Source organism: Chelon labrosus, assembly GCF_963514085.1.
Source record: "Chelon labrosus genome assembly, chromosome: 5".
In the NCBI taxonomy this organism is placed as follows: domain Eukaryota; kingdom Metazoa; phylum Chordata; class Actinopteri; order Mugiliformes; family Mugilidae; genus Chelon; species Chelon labrosus.
In genome coordinates, this window is record NC_140341.1 from 23428450 (window position 1) to 23449513 (window position 21064).

General features: G+C 40.4%; 1 protein-coding gene across 1 annotated transcript in view; it reads right to left on the minus strand.

Moving 5' to 3' along the window:
- The window catches only part of lrp1bb (low density lipoprotein receptor-related protein 1Bb), a gene marked incomplete at its 5' end in the record, with an annotated part of 267322 nt that overhangs the window by 70659 nt on the left and 175599 nt on the right, over window positions 1-21064 (minus strand). Inside the window, 11 exons of the mRNA XM_084544895.1 lie at window positions 1736-1925; window positions 5483-5854; window positions 6454-6578; window positions 7240-7391; window positions 7558-7684; window positions 8746-8875; window positions 9135-9269; window positions 12891-13022; window positions 13863-13988; window positions 14103-14243; window positions 19371-19520. Of these exons, the coding sequence (XP_084401021.1) occupies window positions 1736-1925; window positions 5483-5854; window positions 6454-6578; window positions 7240-7391; window positions 7558-7684; window positions 8746-8875; window positions 9135-9269; window positions 12891-13022; window positions 13863-13988; window positions 14103-14243; window positions 19371-19520 (1780 nt within the window). The remainder of the gene's footprint in view (window positions 1-1735; window positions 1926-5482; window positions 5855-6453; window positions 6579-7239; window positions 7392-7557; window positions 7685-8745; window positions 8876-9134; window positions 9270-12890; window positions 13023-13862; window positions 13989-14102; window positions 14244-19370; window positions 19521-21064) is intronic.

Genomic DNA, 21064 nt, shown 5'->3' on the forward strand with positions numbered 1-21064 from the left:
GAAGCTACTGGTGCAGTTTATGACAGATCATTTTGGTCGTCAAAATTTACAACAAAACCGAAGCTTATAATTAATCATTCATCCCATCACAATTCTCAGTCATCGTTTCATTATAAAATGTGAGTAAAGTAGTCTTCCATTCCAAATAGAAAGAATATTAAAGGAAAGACAATGAGCTTAAAAGCCACAATAGTTCTTTGTCCCATGGATGCATAAAGAAACTGTTCCATTTCGGATATAGTGAGCAGAAAACGATCTGTGTATTTGAGAGCTCTACCTTGGGCAAATCTTGGCAGCACATCAACAGCACAGTCCATGAAAAAAATTATAGACAAGTACAAGGATCTTAAAATCTGTCCTCCAACTAACAGGAGGCCAGGGTATGGATTTTTTTGACATCTCTAATGCGGTCTAGTTAAAACTTTGGAAACAACCTTCCGTATTAGGTGAAGTGTATTTATAAACTTCCTGGGAAAAGCTGACAGCAGTGCATTATAGTTGTCCATCTGGAAACAAAAAGAAATACATCTAAGCCTCGTTCACATCCATCATTAAAATATTAAAATGTGTCTCCACGCGTCTCAAGTGACCACTTGTGGCTGGATCTCAGTTCTGTGCTCTACTGTATTAGCAAATAAACACCCTCATCATTTGGAGCAGAGAAGAATATTGTGGGAACAGCTGCTGTCTCAAAACAGTGTATCGATATCGATGCCGCTGTTTCAGAGCACCGAACAGCTCTTTTTGTTGTGAATACCGTGTGAGTGCGCTGCTTAGCAACATTATACAAAAAAGTGAGCTGAAAGGATTGAAAAGCAGTGCGCAATGAAGTCTCTCTCGCTCACTGGAAAGCACACATGTCAAGCCATTATTAATTTATTTACCTGCCCCCTGATGTCTGAGACCTGCACAGAGCTCAGATTATAACTGGAACCCTGGAAGCGTCATACACATAGCATTGTCACTGCTGAACTGTGTACAACAGTGACATGGAGACATTCTGCTAAAGGTAAATAAAGGCCCCCGTCACGAGACTGTGACGGAATTACACATAGCCTACTCATATTCAGTAATTTAATTTGTGAATTAATTAATTTAGTTCATTAACAGCTACGAGGAGAAAGTCTTTCCCTACTAATGAATAGACAACACTTAGTGTGCATTTGCCTTTTGTGGTGACCTAAACTCCAGAACTGAACCTAAGTGCTTTCTCTTCAAGTGCTGGCTCAGGGTACAAGGCACCTTTTTGTTCAGTGATCATTTTAAGTCCCACACTTTCAAAGCAAGATGTGAAAGTGTAGACCAACGCCAAAAACAATGTGCGCAATCAGATCGCAATGCATTCACACCTGTACTTAGACCTGCCTACTTGTGATAGCATCGCCCTGGATTCATGTTTACACCAGGTGTGAACAGAGCTTAGGCAGAGTAATTTATTCTATGATATTCTTTAAATACTGTGATTTTATGTTATTATATATTCTCTTGGAGCATGAAATGGAACAGCTTTGTACTGATTTAATTTCAAACCAAACAAGATAATGCGGATTAAAAGATATGTAGAGTGTGGCATCATCAGCATAACAATGAAGAAAAGGATACCATGTTTGAGAACACTTAGTGGAGATAAAACAGAGTAGTTGAACATGTATCGCCCAATAGACACGTTCATGGATAAGTGAGTTTGGAGAAAAAGTGAGAAAGTGTATTTTGAGATGAAGAAGAGCTTACTTACTTTTGACACTCATCCAGGGCCAGGACGTGTGGGTGGTCTTCCTCTGAAAGAGTGACCACAGCCTGCCTGCTTAAGGCGCCAGCTCGTTTCTGGTCCACCGTTTGTCTAGTGATGGTAGAAGTAGTTGAGCTGGTCCAGTACAGGGTGTCCCAAGCCCGGTGGTAAGCCAGGCCCTCCACTGAACCCACATCTGAAAGAAAAAACACATTAACTCACTGCCCACGTTCCTGCGAAGTCCCAGAATCTTTAAACGAAAACACAGATGAGCCTGAGGGACAATGGTGATTGAAGGTGCCCCTGTGGAAAATGTATCTGTCTTTTTAGTTTATGTCACAAGTTATAGTTGCAATAAAATGCCTTCATTGGTTCAGTAAGAAATAAAGAAGAATGTACATGCATGAGGCATATTCTAAACTGAAACGTCAGAGTAAAATGTAAAATCAGACAAAAATACATCTTTCTGTTTTACAGATTTAGGCCAGGAGTTTATAAAGTTTATTGATATTGTGCTGTATAACTCTAATTTAAAGTGTTCAGCAATCTGCTTCTGCCATTGTCATCAGAGGCCACAAAATGTCAGAGCTGTCTTTTATGTATATTTGGGTAAAAGCATTGTCTTTGCTCTTACCAGATGGCAGGCTCCAATAGTTTTAGAATTAGATTGTGTTTCCTGAGTGACTGACAGGGAAATAACTCCATGCCTCACTTCACTGGACAGGCAGCTATTTGTTGATGCAACAGTCACTCAGGAACTGAATATGTTTTCATTGCAAACCAATTTCCTAAGTCTGAAAAGGCCTTTGCAGCCCCTAATGCATGACTGTTACTGACAGGGAGGGAACCTGCAGAGAGAGAGAGTGATCACTTACAGAAAATCTGACTATGCTCATGTAATTACACAGTATTTTATTCATTTATTTATGTAGCTATTGATTATTAAATGATCTATTGTAACTGATGCAAGGATGAGTCTGGAGAAGTAGGGTCAGAATATTTATATTGTTGAGCTGTCACAGATTCACACTTGAAGAGATATTTAAATAATAGTCCTCATGGACGATGAAAGGTTTTTTGATGGGGCATACAAGAGAAAGAGGATAATGAAGAAAACATTTTTTCGGAAAAAATAAAACCCTGTAGCATTACATAATATAACGAGGCTGTACAAAAACTAGCAAAAAATTGAGAACCAACAAAAACGAAATTAACTCCTGTTATAAAGGATTGTTCTGAGTGGAATAGAAAGTTGAAAAGATAACTAAAATGGATAAAGGAAACATACAATTTCCCTGGAAAGAAGAAAACGAAGTTAAGCTTCTTCCCTGATACAACCCACTTATTAAAATTCAATAAAGCTGTGCTCCACCAGGCGCTAGGCTGTCAGATAAAAGTTTGTCAACCAGATAGGAAACTGACTTTGCCAGGGATCTGAAAAGATTACCTGTGTGACCCGTGTTTCATGTGAATTTGTCCACATGTGACTCATTTGTGTGTAAACATATTTGTTTTTCTGTATGATAAAACCAGAGAGGAACACAATTACAGCGGTGAGGACAAAATCTGCCTTCGTCTCAGTTCAATGAAATTAAAACTGGTAACTTCAAGACAATGAAAGACGTAAAATAATTTAAAATAAATTCAACACTTCACGTCTCTAAGTCCAGTCTCACGGTCATGAGGATTTTGTTTCCTCAACCAAACCAACCAGTCAGACATAAAGTCACAGAAAACAGTAACACAAAACAAATGGAGATCTTGAGGAAAAACGATTTTCGATTTTAAAAGTGTAAAAAAGTCTAACACAGGAATAAAACCTTATGGATGAATGTCCTATACATGACTTAATGCTTCTTTTGTCTTTCAACCCGTCCGCATTGCGCCTTCACACATTTACAAATACAGTAATTACACACCCATGATACTGTGTGGCCCTCACACTGTTTGAAAAGATGTGGTGCATGCATGTATCGATTACATATTATGACTGTTGCCATGAGACTGTGTTGCAGTGTTTTGCAACTAGAGCACATACTTTCATCTGTCAATGCACCTTCTTATTCATCTAAATGGCGGACATGAGTCCAGTGTTAGATCATTTGGCTGTAACCCTGTATCTAAAAACCCATAAACCATACTCCAGAATACTTAAGATTCTACCTGAGTCAGCCGACCACTAATTAATAGTTTGCAATAAAAGCCGTCTGGCAGCTTGGAGTTTCTCACAAATTGTTGGCCAGGCAAGGGAGTAATTAATGGGGGACACGGAGTTTAATTAGGGAAATATGGAAGATTAACATCTTCACCTTTCCTCAATGACGAGATTCAGGCAGAAACTTTTAGAAGAAAAGAGCAGGCAGTCTTGGTGTTATACACGGTAGCCTGAGGGTGTTGATTCCATCAAAAGTAGCAGAGCCCTGATGGATGAGCTGCTTACAATCAACAGCAACTACTTTAATTGGAAATAAGGAAGGTTATCCTATCACAGCTGCATGAAATGTAGATGCATACAAACTATTTGTTGGCCATCTCTTTAAAAGAAAAACATTAGCATGTATTGTGTATTCAAGAATTGAAATTGCTCTCAAATTAATTATTTGCACGACATTCATTTTGCATTTCGCAAGTGCTAAGCTGTGAAGGACACTCACGAATCCTGACAGATGGTTCTGGGTGACGCTTGTTCATTTCTCGCAGATAAATAAATAAGCAGAACGCTCCCTCAGCGGGAGTGTGGAAGATGGGTTGGTGGGGGGGATGGGTGAGAGAGGATCAGGAACACTCTGCCAGTCTCCCAGCGTGAGGAGGGGGTGGGAAGGTGCTGAGCTATGCTCCCAGTGGAAACTTCACAGAGCGGCAGAGGATGCTAGCAGTGCAGAACAGAGACTTGCTGTTCCACTGACTCCAGTCATGCTTATCAAGACTGGACTGGCTGAGCTTTAGAGAGTAATAGAGAGGAATCAGTCCTTGTTTAATCTGTGGCAGTCAGTAAAGCTTTCAGACATAAGTATTAGACCATACTGATTTAGGATTAAATCTTCTTTGTAAAAAGAGTAAAAGGATTTAAACTACATAAATAAATAAAATGAGTGGAAGAAGATATGTCACTCAGGTGGATGTCATTAATCCTGTGTGGATACTGTATTCTAAACAAGGTTGTCCTTAAAACTGAAATAAAAATAACACCTTGTCTAGACCATCCATATGGCAAAAGCAGCAGTGCAACACCAGTCGCTGCAGTTCGGGGTCAGTGTCACTGACTGAATCTCGTCAGCTACGGTGCCATTGTGTACTAGAAGTATATTGGCAGAGCTCACGCCTCGGTTCACAATCACGGCAGCTATACATAATAAATTAGACCTGAGAGACAAGTGCAAAAATATGCATTCATGTGCATAAAGCGCAAGTAAATCGTGAGTCTTACAAGGCCATTTAGGTCGCCGTATTTATTCTAAGTGACGCATATCTTGTCCATGACAGGCACATGAAACGGATCACTGAAGACACATCTGAGACGTGGTCTAACACATATTGCTAATCCTCAACATTGTGCCAAACCACACAGAAGGTACCGCACTGTAGGAAATGTAAAGCTGAAAATTTACATAATAAGTGTATATGTGTGTGTAAGTGCATGTTTGCAGCAGGGGAACTGTGGATCCCCACTGTGGGATTTATTATGTTTCAATGCCAAGTTATGTAGACTATAGTATACTGTACTAACATTGAAGGAATATGAAATGCACTTACTTTCTGCAATAACCGATCTTCCTGTCCAGTCATCATTAATAACCTGGATATTTCCGAAATGGACGTCACTAAAAAAGATCCGGTTTGTCCCAGATGTCTTCTGGCTGTAGTCAAAGGCCAGCGCTATGGCATTCTTGAAATAAGCAGGATTTTCGAAAGGCTGGACAGGTGAGTTGAGGTCGCTCTCATCTGAAAGGTGGATGCTTTTCACTATAGTCCTTTCAGAGTAGAGTAGATAACCTTCATAGCGCTCACAGGCAAAGCCGTCATCTGCTAAGCGGCCATGAGCGCAGGAGCAGGTTCGGCGGCCGCTGCCCAGATGAAAGCACAGCTGCTGGCAGCCTCCATTACTTCTGGCGCACGGGTTGGTGCCTTCAAAACACAACACATGTTCAGTTGCTTTGCTCAATTGGTTTAATTGATCTGACTATATAGTAGCAGCCACACACACCAATAAGGCATAACATTATGTTCCTAATATTGTGTAGGTCTCTCTTGTGCCTCATCAGAGAATGGACATGGGCCTTCTGAGGGTGTCCTGTGGTGTCTGGCAAGAGAATGTGGTTAGCGGGGACCTTTGGGTCCTATGGGTTGAGGGGAGGGGCCTCTGTGGATCATCCCTCAGATACTTGATCAGTTTGGGATCTAGTGGATTTAGAGGCCAGGTCAACACCTTGTGCTGTTCTTCATGTTTTTTTGTTTTTTTTTGAGTTGTTGAGTTTAAGGAGTGTCATTGCTGTGGGGTGGGGGTGCCTGGTCTGGTCTAAGTGGGTGGTACAAAAAAAGTTTCCCAGCAGAACATGGTATTGTCACAAGATGGTCAATGTTATTTACTTGTGTTACTTGTGTCAGTGGTTTTAATGTTGTGACTGATCAGTGTATTTGGCAATGGGTTTTAGAAAAATCTTTCAAATAATTTCACTAAATGTCACTGTGGAAATAGAAAAGAAAATAAAAGCTGACAATCTTACCTTTTTCCCTGCCTCTATTGAAGACTGTCACATCTTTCAAATTGACCCCTAAACCACTCCTCATGGTCACGGCCTCATTGGTGTCAGTCTTGAAGCCACGCCGTATTGACCCATTGGAGTGGGCCCTGAACGACATCAAAAAGAAGAGGGGCAACAAAAGTGGTTTGAGTATCAGAGAAGAAAGCATATTGTATTCTTTTGAGGCAGGTTAAAGACATAGTTCAATATACAGTGAGGAATGACTGTTTTAGTTGACAATGCTAAAGCAGAATCCAAGACTGCTTTCATCCAGTAAGACCGAAACAAAATTCGCTGATGATAAAATGACGTTAAAGCTTCTTTAAAGCTATTGCTGTCCTCATTGTGAACTGGATAGAATAAGAATGACTGAATTTCAAATCAAGACAGGTTAAACTTGCAAAATGAAGGAAAGAGACTTGATTAACTACTACAATAGTCAAAAACCATGTTCAGGCTTTTGCTTAGAATGGCACAACTGTGGAGGCGTATAAAATGCATAAGGAAATTTACTTTATGAAAAGAAATAAACCATAATAAAATGTAACTGTGTGCAGGATTTTACAGAGGGTTGAGAAAGGATAGCTTTTGCTGATGACACTAATTTTTTTCTGGAGTATTCACAATACTAGGCGACTATCTCCAAGAGGAACTGCTGTAATACCATATTTTCACACGAAACCTTTGAAGGGAAGGAATAATGTCAGGTTACTGTACAGGCTTCGCAGACCAATTCATGTGTGTGCATTTACAAAAATAATAAATTACCTGTCAGACCAGTAGATGTAAGGCCCAAACACAGCCACTGAGAACAGGTCTACGTTGGCCACAGACAGTACAATCTCCCGGCTCTCACCTGTCTCAAGGTTGATCCTCTCGATCTTATCTGTGCGTGCGTCGCACCAGTATAATGTATTTTCCTGGAAAGTAATTTTAAAATGCATATCACAGACTGACCCTCCTAGGCACAGTCATATTTCAGCCACAAAATAGCAAGATGGGGTAGGAGGTATATGATATAGGAGTGGAGGTGGAAGGGGATGAGGTTGACAGTTTTTTTTTGTGTACATCTGTGTGCGGCTGTACCTCATAATCTATGGAAATTCCATTGGGCCATATGATGCCGGAGTTAACCAAAGTAACCTGGTCTGAACCATCCAGACGGGAACGGCCAATGCAGGGGTTCTGGCCCCACTCAGTCCAGAAAAGATACCTGTCAAGCATAGTAGCACCCAAATATGTTGTCAACTTAATACGCCTGGATTAGCTTTTCCTTTGGTATGGTCAAAAGTGTGAAATGTTGTCTAATGGGGCATAATATTTTATGGTCCAACGCTTAATTATCTCAGACGACAGCAGCAGTAAACAAACACCAAGCATTGGACATTTTTAGTGCACTGAGGCACACCATTTATCGTCATCTTCCTCAAAACGACTTTTGCTTTGTGACATGTTGCATTACCATGCAGGAAGTAACCATTAGTAGATGGTAAATTGTGGCCATAAAGGGTCGCAAATGGTCAGCCACAAAACACAGATTGGCAGTGGCCGTCCAAGTCGGACTGATTGGTGTTAAGGGACCCAAACTGTGCCAAGAAAACAATCCTCACACCATTATACAATCCCCACCAACCTGTACTGCCGGCATAAGGCAAGTTTGGGTTCATGCTTCTAATATTACTTTATACATCTGGGTCTCTCATTTGCGTGCCTCAGCAGAAGTAAGCATTAATTCATTCAAGTTTTCCGCGGTATTCAGCTGTCCGCTTTGGGGAGCCTGTGCCCATTAACCTTAAATTTATTTTTTTCGGGGCTGACGAGTGAATCTGGACAGGAGGGCTCTGCTGCTGAAGCCCATGCACCACATGGTTTGACATGAGATGCTGTTAGGCTCAGCAAAGTTGAAAGCAGTGGTTGGTTAGTACAGCTTTTCTGTCAGGTTCAACCAGTCTGGCTGACTCTCCAGCTTCTCTTGTCAACAAGAGGTTTCTGTTCACCAAACGTCTGCTTGCTGGATCTTTCTTATGCTGTTTTGCACCGAAACTCACCCACCAGACACCAACAGGCATGCTACGGTCAAAGTGAGTGATGTCAAATTTTTAGTCTGTTCTGGAATTGGATGTGAACTGAACTCGAGCGCTTAACTTCAGTGTGGACAATTTCATGCATTTTACTGCTGCTGGCTGATTTGATCAGACACTAAGGATTAAACCATGTAGTTTACCGATATAGGAAAAAGAAAAACAAAAAAACACAAAGAAAGGCATTTCCTACCCCTTCTGTGGATGTACAGCAATGGCCCTTGGTTGATCAAGTCCTTCAGATATGACCACAGAGCGAAATGCACCATTCAGACGGGAGATTTCTATTAGATTGAAACCATGGTCTGTCCAATACAGGTTACCTAGAAGAAAGAAGCAACGGTAAATGTGTAAATAAAAGTTTAATATAATATATATTCAAAATTAGACAGTGTGAACGATTTTACTGTGTGTGGAGAACACCCGACTTTGTCACTAAGGCCTAATGTGTTTTAGAAGTACAGATCAAAAGGACATATACTCAATGCCATAACTAGAAGCAAAGTGAGAATTCTCGACAATCAATACACATTTGACAGCCTATCGTAATAACTCCGGGGCCTGGGAATTCACAGCACTAACCAGCGATCCAGTCAACAGCGATGCCTTCCACCCGACTGATGCCGGTAGTAATGATATCCTCCCTCCAGGTCTGATCACGTTTGGCGCGGGATATTCTGTTCAGACCCATGTCTGTCCAGTACACGGTGTCGTTTCCTGCAAAATACACCGCGCAGTTAATGACGAGAGAAGAAAGCATGAGGAGTACGGCTGCCACAAAAATATTTATGCCCTCAAACAAAACAGCTCATGAAACCCCATTTTACTACAGTACGGCCCATTTCATCAGATGCTGTATAGTACTATAAAGCATGATGGCGAAAATACCCACATTACGGCTCTTTGTTGACAAACAGTTCCTGGACAGGAAAGACAATTGTTGACCAGTATACGTTTTAAAACATGGCATTGGTAACTTAATTTTCAACAATTTACAGCCCTAGATAATCATGTAAAATGTCAAGACCTTAAACTTTGTTATACATTTAATTGCGCTTCCTTGTTTCTGCAACCTTCCCACTTAATACATAGATGGCATATGACAGAACACAGCTGCAGGGCTTTTATCTGTTCCACTCTGCCGACCTGGCTTCCATAATCACATGCAAATGATGCGTGTGAGCGATCGGTTGCTGCTCTTGAATGGGCTTAGGAATGCATTTGCATGTTCACCTGCCCAAAGTAATAATGGTGAGGACATTTGTCAGTCTTGTTCTGTACTTTTCCAACATCTAATTTTGGATTCAGCTTATTTCCTCTTCTCCAAAAGCTGTGGTCACACTTCAAGATTGCTATCGACCTTTGAAGTCCCTCAGATTCGGAATCTCATTTCAGGCTCTCTCGATAGTTATTGGATAAGAGTCTGACTCATGACTATTACTTGTGTAATGAGTTGCCCAACGGGCTCTTGTTTTTCTTTACTCTGACTTTTCTGAAATGGAAAAGGTCACACTTAGTGCAATAAAGTGGGACTTCTGTGAATGCAGTAGGTACAGTATGTACACCCCTTGGGTTTAATTTATAGAGAATTTTGCCAATTTACATCATTAACAAACATTAATTATTTAAGTGTGACTCGTGTCTCCAGGTTTTATTTCTGTGTGGCATGAATGTCTGTACAAAATTGTGTCCATGTGTACTTATATAGTATGTTGAGAAGTATCAAAGCATAAGCATAGCCCTGTTCTATCTCTACCCAATCACCATAATTATTCCAACGGTATTTGAGTCTGGGCCAGACCAATTCGGGCTGAAATTAGGTTTTATCCACCAAGATATCAACTGATGAGCTGTAAGAGATCCAAAAGGCTTGACTAAACAACATCTGGACTTTGAACTTTTTTAGTTTTTGAACAGGTTTCACCTCTCATCCAACAGGCTTCCTATTGTATTTTATTCATCCGTGGGTCATTAGTCTCCTGAAACTCCCTTGACTAAAGGCTCATTAATGGACAGGACTGCACTGTACGTGGCCAGGAGGTGTTGCTGTAAGCCACCCCCTCTGTTTAGAGATGGCGGTTCCAGTTTGAGCTCTAGATGGCTCTTCCTTCACACCTCTTTCCAACCATCTGTCTTTGCTATAATCAAAGGAGTCCCTTCAGATGTAGCTGGGAAGCTGACCTGGTGCTGACTTTCATGTGTTGTCCCATTCGCGTGTAGAGCGTCTGTTCAGTCTCCCCTACATACAGATCTGTATTTTCCTTGCTGCCTATGACAGCATTTACACAATAGCACTGTTCCTGTGTCCATGCGTGAGAAAGTCAGAAGGATTCTCTACAAACGTACCGAGCTTCTTGAACTTCAGACTCTTGAAAAACCTGATTCATCCAAAGGATAAAACATCTATGCAGACAATGTAGTATTTGTTATCCAATACAGCGAGGAATGCACAAACCTGTATCCAGTGTAGGAGAGACTGAACAATTGCTGCACTTTCACGGCACAATACTAGGCAATAAACAGTATGTATTTTATATGTCCATTTACTCTGTGTTCTGGTATTCCTTTCTACATTTCGCAAACAATTATTTCTTTCAAGTGATGGCGGAGGTCTGGCGATCTCCGGATGGGCCATATTTAGATGTTTGGTAATATAATTAGTGTCAGTGAGATTTTGTATAGATTAACATATACTTCCATCCCGTACAATCATTTGTAGCAAATCCTCAGTAGCAAATCTTTAGTAGCAGTTTCTGAACCTTTGTGTGTATGTTGCTGTGCTCATACAATCTCCTCTACAGTTTTTTTTTTTTCACCAGCTTTCGTTATCATGCTTCAGCAGCAACATATTACACTGTAAGGCATATTGGATGGTCCCAGCCTTTGGTATATTCAAAGCAATTGTCAGTGTAATAAATCGATCATATTTATTACATATTATGCAAAAGCTATCCTGGCTGTAACAAACGAGGGCATGAGCTGGGTTCATGTTACCTTCATTTGATACAATATCTTGGGAATTGCTTTGCATTAGAATTGTTTCGGAGATGTATGAGGAAATGCTATGATGTTAGTCCTGCCGAGGTTCCACTATAACGCAAACTTATTGCTCTTTCATTTGCGCCATACTCCGTGCGATCGTGTACCATTATTCAAAAGATATATGAAGCTCAGGCTAACAAAGACCTTTCTCTCTCCCCTACTGTGTCGAGACTGCAATGGAAAGGTTTGTAAAGCAGAAAATAAAAGAAGGGAACATAGGTGTGTTGTGTCAAATAATGTCACTTAGCAAAAGCAGTAATAGTTAACCAGCTACTTAAGTATTGCTGTGTTATGACAAATGTACTTTCATGTTTCCCAGTTTATTTAATGCACACTACAGAGAATCTTATCTTTAGGGTGATTTTAGGGTGATTTCAGGGTTCTATGTCACAGGCACTTTAGGTGTTTTTGAACTTTTGGACATTAATTATCCAACTGAGGGATGGTGAAAAACTGCACAAAAACCACGTACCAAACCAATGGTTCATTTAGACTGCATTTCTTTTTAGATGTGAGAGATGCCATCATGTGTGTGTTTCCAAGCAACAGTGTGAACAAAGGTTCCAACATAAAGGTAAAGATATCAGCAACGGGTATTGCTAGTGAGTTAGACTGCTACATTGTCTAACAACCATTATAGAACAGAACAAAAAAAGGACGGTGACCACAACTAAAGTCACGGGGAATGAAAAAGTATGCCAACTGTTGTTAATTAGAAGAAAATATTAAGATTGGCAGAGGGTCAGCAGATCAGAAAGAAGGCTAAGAAGAGCTCTTGTCCGAACATTAAACAGGAGGAAAAATGTGGCGGACAAACTTAAGTTTCGGATTTGGAGATGGCTTCTGCTTTACTTGACTAGTAATATAACTTCTAACACGAGGTTCCACAATCAGTTGGTCAATTGGCAGTTTGGGACAGATATTACATTTTCTATCAGTGTTTGTGGTCTCGTTTCAAGATTCTAAAGCTAGCAGGATGAGCTGTGCAAAAAGTAAATTAATGTTCAGCAGGAGCATGTACAACACTGAAAAGTACCAAACAGCAAAGGATGAGCAGGCTATTTTTTCATAATCTTATCCCAACTGCTTTCTTTCAATTATCAACCACCTTATCTAATTATCAAATGGCATCACTGGTATGATCGCTCATTAGCTTGTTACTTTATGAATGTGTTACTTCGTTAAACCTGGTTAGTAATATATCAGACAAGGCAACTTCTCAAGCTCCATCGTCTCTCAGCTGTCATAAATTGTACTTAAAACCAATGTGCACCAAATCCGTCTTTGGTATCATACCTGCATGGAAGTCAACTCCCACAGCAAACAGAGTTCCTGTGATGGGCATGAGGGCTTCACTGTTGTCATTTGGGTCAAGAGCAATTCCCCGGATTCCCTCATGGATGGAATACATCAGAAATGAGTCAACTCCTACAAGAATGACAGCAGGACCAATTACATCATAAAAACAGGAAGACAAACAACCTCACAGTGGGCCTCAATTACTAAAATGTGAATGGAAGTGTCCTGACTTTAGGCACAAAATAAATGTGCATGCAAAATAACCCTATGCCCTATGTGCAATCTGCATCCTGCCATCCTGCGTCCTTAAATATATAAGAAAATATAATGTATATTGCCCAGACCATAGACTATATAAGTATGGATAGTGGACTGCTCCTCAAAAGTGTTAGCAGACTTGGGCCCATCAGTATTAGTGGATGGGCCCAAGTCATGGTTATGCATATCAAATATTTTTTTTCCAAGGATGGTTTCTGTCATTTCAGGTAGTTTAATATAATGTTGATGCATGTTCAAAGGGTCAATTTTTTGGATAAGTTTCATTTTAGTTAGTTATTTGATGCTATGGAAACAGCATGTAACATAATGGCGACCACCAGTTACCATGCCAACCGCTCCGTAAAGCGGTCCATGGGAGCATGAGAGTTGAAAAAAAAAATATTAAAAATAAGTACAGTGTATGAACATTTCCTTGTAACTGGTGAAGGTAGAGCAGAGGACAGTATTAATTAAATTTTATTTCAAACTGTCGTCACAGTACAAACAGAATAACACTGATATTTTATTCAAATAATAATAGCATTGAGTGGGACACTTTTACACTTGACTATTTTATTAAGAGTTGATGTGGATAAATGAACAAAGACTGTGAAAAAAAGTTCAGGAAAGGAAATACTGATCAGTCCCCTTTAGATTTCTGCATTTGTGAGTGAGCACAATGAAAGGCTCAATGGAAACCTGGAACCTTACCCTCACAAGACATGCGATCGCTCCGCAAGTTGTAGCCAACAGTGCAGGAACAGCTACGGGTGTTCTCTGAAGTCGGAAAACAGAGCTGCGAGCACCCTCCATTGTTTACCTGGCACGGGTTTCCTCCTGAATGTTAAGCGGAACCAGCAAAAGGCAAACAGTGAGATAATGTAAGTAGGCAGTGTGTGTCGTGTTGTTTCTTTTTCTGCATGATGCCCTGATGTGAGCGAGTTTGCTTACCTTTCTGACCCTCTCTGTCGAACACCTTCATATGAACCACACCGCTCGTCTTGTTTCTCAATATCACAGGGTTCCGGCCGTCTCTCTTCGTGACCGTTCCAAGCTGTCCCGACTCGTCATCTGCCCACCAGAGCTTTCCACCTGAAACCATGAGTGTTTTATTAAAGAAATCTTACCACAGTTTCATATTCACAGCAATTCAAGGACAAATGTCACACTATTTTTGGGGTAATATTGCCACATTTTGTTCTCTGAGAAGTCCATGAAACTCTCATAGTGATGCTAATAAGCCTTTCAAAACATATGCGCAGCACAATCAAATACCGCCCTTCATCACCAATTCCAAGTGCAAATGGCGTGCTTCAGCTCGCACTCTAATCCCCCCCAGGCTGGCACTCTTATGCTGTAAAGCCCCTTAATAATTGAGGCATTCTCTGAGCTGATTTGAGATTAAAGAGTGGGATATCTGGTTCTCTGCTCTGGCCACTTGCGGCTGATGGCGAGTGCATTTAGCAGCCATGAATCACAGTTACTTTGATGTTTTGGAAAGCTTTTCACTCCACCAAAGCTTTTGCACGAACTTCAACAAAAACAAGAGTTTCGACTATGAAGTAGAAATGGGCATAACTGTGATTTTTAGCTGCATTTCAACAAATAGATGCCCTGGGTGCCAAGGCAAAGAGAACATTTCCAGCAGTTGGTGTGTGTCATGATGTTTTACCTTCTAATCTCTGACGGAGTGACTGGCCTGTGTGACAGAGAACAAAGCCTGCAGGCTAGAGTAGTGCTGCCATCAGGAGCATAAGTGATGAGTGTGTCTTTGCAAACAGGCACATGCACAATGGGCTCCTGACCCACCACCCCGAGCCCACCACCGCCACCACAACTACCCTCCAACTGCCACCTTTGTCCTCAAATCCGAAATCACTGATGCACAGTCCAGGCACTTTGCCACAGACTCTGCAGACGTGACAGGAACTCTCAATTGAACAATTCCACTGAAGTGCAAAGTGGAGAAGAGTCAGGTGGCTGCTCTCCTACACAATAAGCATTATAAATGAGGTGGAGATGGACATGATTTCAGCTCATTTTGAAAGGGCAAAAACTGCAAAAAGTAGACCATTACTCTCAGAAGACACGGTTCAATATAATGGTAAGACACACTCATACTTTTACTGAGGTCAGCAGGCTATAATAGTGGATCATCTTCCTTCACAAGAAATAAAAACAGCAACAAAATGACGTCTTAGAAGACAGGACAAGCCGGGTAAAATAAACATTTATGAATAGTTTTGACCAAAATGCTTCACTAATCATTCAAATTAAACAAAAGCAATAAGAGCTAGTATCAAACAATAACTAATAATACGAGATTAAATCAGAAAATTAAAGTGATGCTAAAGATGATACGATGCTAAAAAGCAAAAGCAAAAATAACAATAATAATAATAATTTTAAGATATTAGATGAGAGATTTTTTTTGAGGGAGAGGCAAATTAATAATTCCAGAGTTTAGGAGCAATAATGGAGCCCAGAGCAATCCTATGGATTTTCAGGCTTTAGCATGCTGACTTGGAGGAGAAGCACAGCAGCCCTCCACAGAGGAATTACTCCACTGAGCAGCAGCAGCAGCAGCAGCAGCAGCAGCAGCAGCAGCAGCAGCAGCAGCAGCCGCCATTCATTAAATGACCCCCTCTTTTGATGTGATGTCATTTACAAGCAAATTTCTTTTTTTTTGTTTTGTGCAAATTTAACCATTCCCAGCATTATTTTTACTACAAAGTAGCTAGCACAGAGCAATGCCCCCATGATAGACCTCATTTTGCAACATGGCCCCTTTAGATTTGACACCATCAGTCCCTTGAAGGTGAAACGCTACTTTGTTCTCTCACCCCTTTTGATTTATTGAAAAAAGAAAACATACAGAAACAATTCCCTCACACGCTAATAGCTTTAGGCTAAATGCCATCCTTAAAGGGAACGTGAAACTCATTTCCACAAATCAGACAAATTCCCACGAGTGAGAATGACAGTCTACATCCAGTTTACAAAACATTACACTCTTGAGGGCATGCTAGCTGAGATTAGCTTTGCACCCAGTGTTAATTTGATGCCAAGGGGTCCACTGGCTTGGTGTGATTGCTCGCTTGTGGCACATCATATTCAATTTCCACCTCAACTGCTAGTTTGATCCTGAGCAAGTCAAGGCTGATGGATCACTCACGCCTTACAAACAGAAGGACCCATTTTCCCTCAAGCCAATCCAATTATTAAAGAGCCTCAGGACATGAGCAGGTCGCCCCTGTGTCACTAACAGTATCTTGATTACACTGTTTCACAACCAGCAAGGGCAATCACTAAGACATTCATTCATATTCATAAAACGGAAAGCCAATAGGAAATCTAAGCGCACCATGAAGACAAGATGTTGATGTTCCTCTGTGAGATGTACATGCCACAGATTCTCACTGCACCTCTGCAAAACATTTTGTAGCTATTACCCCCATCTCCTGCCATGAGGCTGTTACAGCTCCATCATGTGCTTATCCATAATAGTCCTTTGGAGTAACCTTAACCACTGCAAACACAACTAACTGATCAATCAAGCTTTCACAGGCCGGAGGAGAGAACATAACTGCTGTTTGATTTATGCTCATTAATGTTGATTGGTTTAGTCACCACAAAGGACACAAAAGCTCTTAATTACAAACACTCATCTGATGATACCTACGATTTATTTCCCTGCCAAAGCAGAATGCACGTGGATTTATTTGTAAATCCATATTATAATCCTGATGTTAGTTATAATGCATTCCCCTTATTATTTCATTTAGTGTTTAATCAGACTTTACAAAACTAGAAACAGAAAGAAGATGACGTTTTTGGTAAACACAGTATATGGACCATGCAGACAAAATCAAATCTGCAGAAGGGACAACTCCCTTCAGTGGTCCTCACCAGCAGTCTATGAACTTGGAGTTGGAGCCTGTCTGGCTGTTGTCCTGCTGTCTTCTTCCCTAGCCTTATTTTCTTAACCGTAACACGTTTATACTCAATGCTCGAGAGCAAAGGAGGACTGCATGCTTTAACTGCAGTGCTCAATTAGTATGATTAGTTTTAAAATACATGAAACATGTATAAATATTTTATGAGCTGTTTTGTTGTCAGTTAAGTCTTAACACACTTTATGTTAAATGCATACACCACATATATGCATAGCTATTTGCTCATGTTCAACTTTCTCTATCATAAAAAGTGGAATAACAATGCTCTGCAGTCCTGTTCATTCCACCATTCAATTTCTTCAACATAAGAAAATGTCATTAATTGTGATTGATGGAGACCTACAGACATCATTTCGCTGTTGTGCTGTACCTGCTCCTATGCAGGAACCAAGTCATTAGTCTATGTCAACTCACATTCTAGCTCCCATTTGTGAAATGCAATAATGAAGTCTCCATTGTCCACTCCTCCATATAGTCACAGTCTTCACTGTAAGACACGCTTACAAAAATGAACCCAAGATGTGGCTTACGGCTGCAGAATGCTAACAGCTACCCGAACTGTGGGATTCCATCTTGCCACTGCTGTGTTATTCTGTAACACTGTAATTAATGCTCTCTGCACATGCTGACAGATACACATCACACACGTAACAAGGGCCTGTCATGATTAATCACAGGCTTCAAGGGCACAAAGTATCAGCCTGGCAGAACTATTCATTTTAGAATATAGGATTTTAGTTTGTTTTCTTAAAAAAAAAAAAAAAAAAAAAAAAAGGAAATTTTGTCCAAAATCGACACAACCGACAACTATCTCTTCGGTATGTTTGCTCTCTTCTCATTACCAGTATTGGCGAGCAAAATGCCTTCACTCACTGGGAGGCAACCCAATTGTCAAGATTGCAGCACTGCAGAAATGAGACAATTTAAAATACAAATTCTGGCCTGAGAAATGAATGAAACAGCTCTCACCTGGAAGGTGAGATACGAGTGTACAGATGTACATGTATATCAAAGGCTTCCTAGATGTGAGTTTAATTTGTATGGGGTGATGTGTAATTTATGGTTTTCAGACGGTTGACAACGAAGAAAACAAGAGGAGAGAGACAGAGATGGTATGCCATGCAACACAAGTCAGAACTGAAGCATGGATGTCATGGTTTAACTATTTTGCTAGCTTGGCGAAAGTTAAATCAGGAATGCTATCCCAGGTTCATCCATCATCCAGTTCTATCTGCTTATCCGAAGTGGGATCATGGTGGAAACAGGCTAAACAAGGTATTCCAGATGCCCTTCTCTATAACAATGTTTTCTAGTTCTCATCAGAGATCCCGAGGCATTCACAGGCTAGATGAGATATCTAATCCCTCAAGAGAATTTTGGACCTACCTAAGTGTCTCCCCTTCTGCCTGTTGTGAGTAAAAACCCAGGTGACAGTGCCAAACAGGCATCCTCACTATGTTTATACTATTTATTTACATTCATGCACTTCAGTCTAGTATATTTAGTCCACAATCAGAGCACATCACTGTTACCCGTCTACTGCATGAATTGTGACTTAAATATGGTACAAAAATAAATCTTTTAATGTTGTTCATTCCTCAAAAATGTTCATATTAACTTAATTAATTACTGAATTATATGGACTATATTTTAGTGTTCAAGCTACACGTCTAGGAAGAATTTATTGTGTAAAGTCTGAATGTGGCATGTGGCAACGCCGTGTGAGAAAGGCTCACAAGCAGCATTACATTGGTAACATTGTCTGGGTGGTGTTAAGTCCGATCTGAAACTTGTTTAGGCTAAACTCATGGACTAATGCATACATAGGTGGAGAAAACAAGAAAAAGCTGAGAGAAAAAGCTTTCAGGAGCCAGACTCTGTGAGCTACGAAGATGATGCAGTGTAAAGGTCAGATTTCATCCAGCACACGTTGACTTAGATTCATGCGATTCCCAAATGAACCTATGAGTTGATGGATGGTGTGGGACATTGGGTTCAACACTGATACCAAGAATCAACACGTAATGAACATCCTCCAACCTTTTCATTATGAAACGGCTGAGAAAATCGATCATCAATCATTGCTCTGTTGTGTTTTAATTATCTAATGCCCCTGATGCTACACACAAAGTGGAGCACGGCTGTTGTGAGGACTTAATGGCTCTATTCTGGAGCCACTTAACTAGTTAAACATGTAATCTCTTCACACTCTCCAAGTAATCCCCAGAGGCAATCTGATGCACTTGTGACAAGCTCCACTCACCCATCACGGCCAGAGCTGTGCCTTTGGCCAACACCGTCTTTAGTGTCTCCAGCACTTCCAGCCCGCTGCCGTCTAGATTGCACCTGTTGATTGTGCCATTGGCCGAGCTTATCCAATACAGCTTGTTGGCAGTGTAGTCTATTGAGAGACCTGAGAGGAAGACAAGTGAAGAAATGACACACCGGGTTGTGATGGGATTTGTTAGGGCAAGGAGCTTAAAAAAACTTGGAGACATAGAAATTAATTAATAAATTGATAACAAAATCATAAAATAGTACATCAAGAGAAATCAAGAAAGGATTTAACATCACATATGTAATATTTTGATAGGTAATGTCACTATACCATAAAAATATTGATAACAAAGAAGATTGTCATTTAAAATATGACTACCTTTACCTTCTTGAACACACTGTACTGTGTTTTGCCAGGTAACGTAATGATTACAAATCCCGACTACAATAAGATGATGCTCGGAGAAAGTGTTTACATTTGATCAGACTGAAACAACACTACAGCACTTCAGAATTGGATCACCTTAACATTTACAAGCTGTTGTTTCAGTGTATTTGGTTGAATGAGTGCCAACAGGAATGTTTACGTGTCTGAGGGTAGGCTACTCATTGATGCATGATCACTTTAATCGAACTCCAGCTAGCTTGAAAAATGAAACTGACTGATTTTGGATCCATTTCCTGACATCATGGTTTTTCATAGAATATCATCATCAATACATGGAGCTGAAAGCAATTTCAATTGTGTACCTCTGGACAACTCACTGTCTCCCACCATGTGCTGGATTTATGTCTGGCAGATTCACAGTCACAATGCGTCATTAATTTACTCTTGTCCCCAGGTCTACCCCATAATCATAAATGAAGCCGGTGAAATACGGTGCACCCTGCTATCTGTATGGCTGACAGGCCTAGGAAAAATGAAGAAATACAGCGAAGACAGTGCTGCTCTGTGTGACAAATGGGGAGTCTGACCTTGAGCTATGTAACAACACCTACTAGGGATGAGGACTGTTTCTGCTAAATCAAGCTGCAATTGCTTAGTTAAGCACATATTCAGTTACACGCAGAATCTTTAGGCAGGGGTCGAGATTTTGGTAGTTCACGCTTTCTGGTTTTAGTTTGACGAGGATTAACTACTGATGTAAGTAAACAGTGATTGTGTAGAGCAAAAGAGCAAGCAAGCTAACACGTTGCGTTTGTCAAACAAACACCTTAAACAATTCCTTTCTTGAAGTTTCAAAATGTTATGTGAGTGTAAACTGGTTGGAGGCGTCGTGTCTGAACTTCAACTACATTCCGCTGTTTCAAGTTGATCGTCAAACTGTTAATAGCAACAGATGCACAGAACAATCAGTCTTGATTATCTGTTACCTGTATCATTAAAACCTTAAAACCTTAAAACAGTGGCCATTGCCCTCAGAGGCTTAGTAGTCTAACAACATCTGACAGGTTAGCAGATTAGGAAAGAGTTTAGATTAAAAAAAAGTAACCATCAAGTATAATAACAGAAATATAAGTCATGTGAAAATGCTGAAAATGAAATGAAATGAAAATCAAGCATGAGTGACTAATCATTAATCATCCATTAACACTTAATGGCTGTTAATGAATATAATCTTTATGTGAATCAGTGTTGTGCATGTGAAGCTAGATTGCTTTGTAAAAGAAATTCAAATT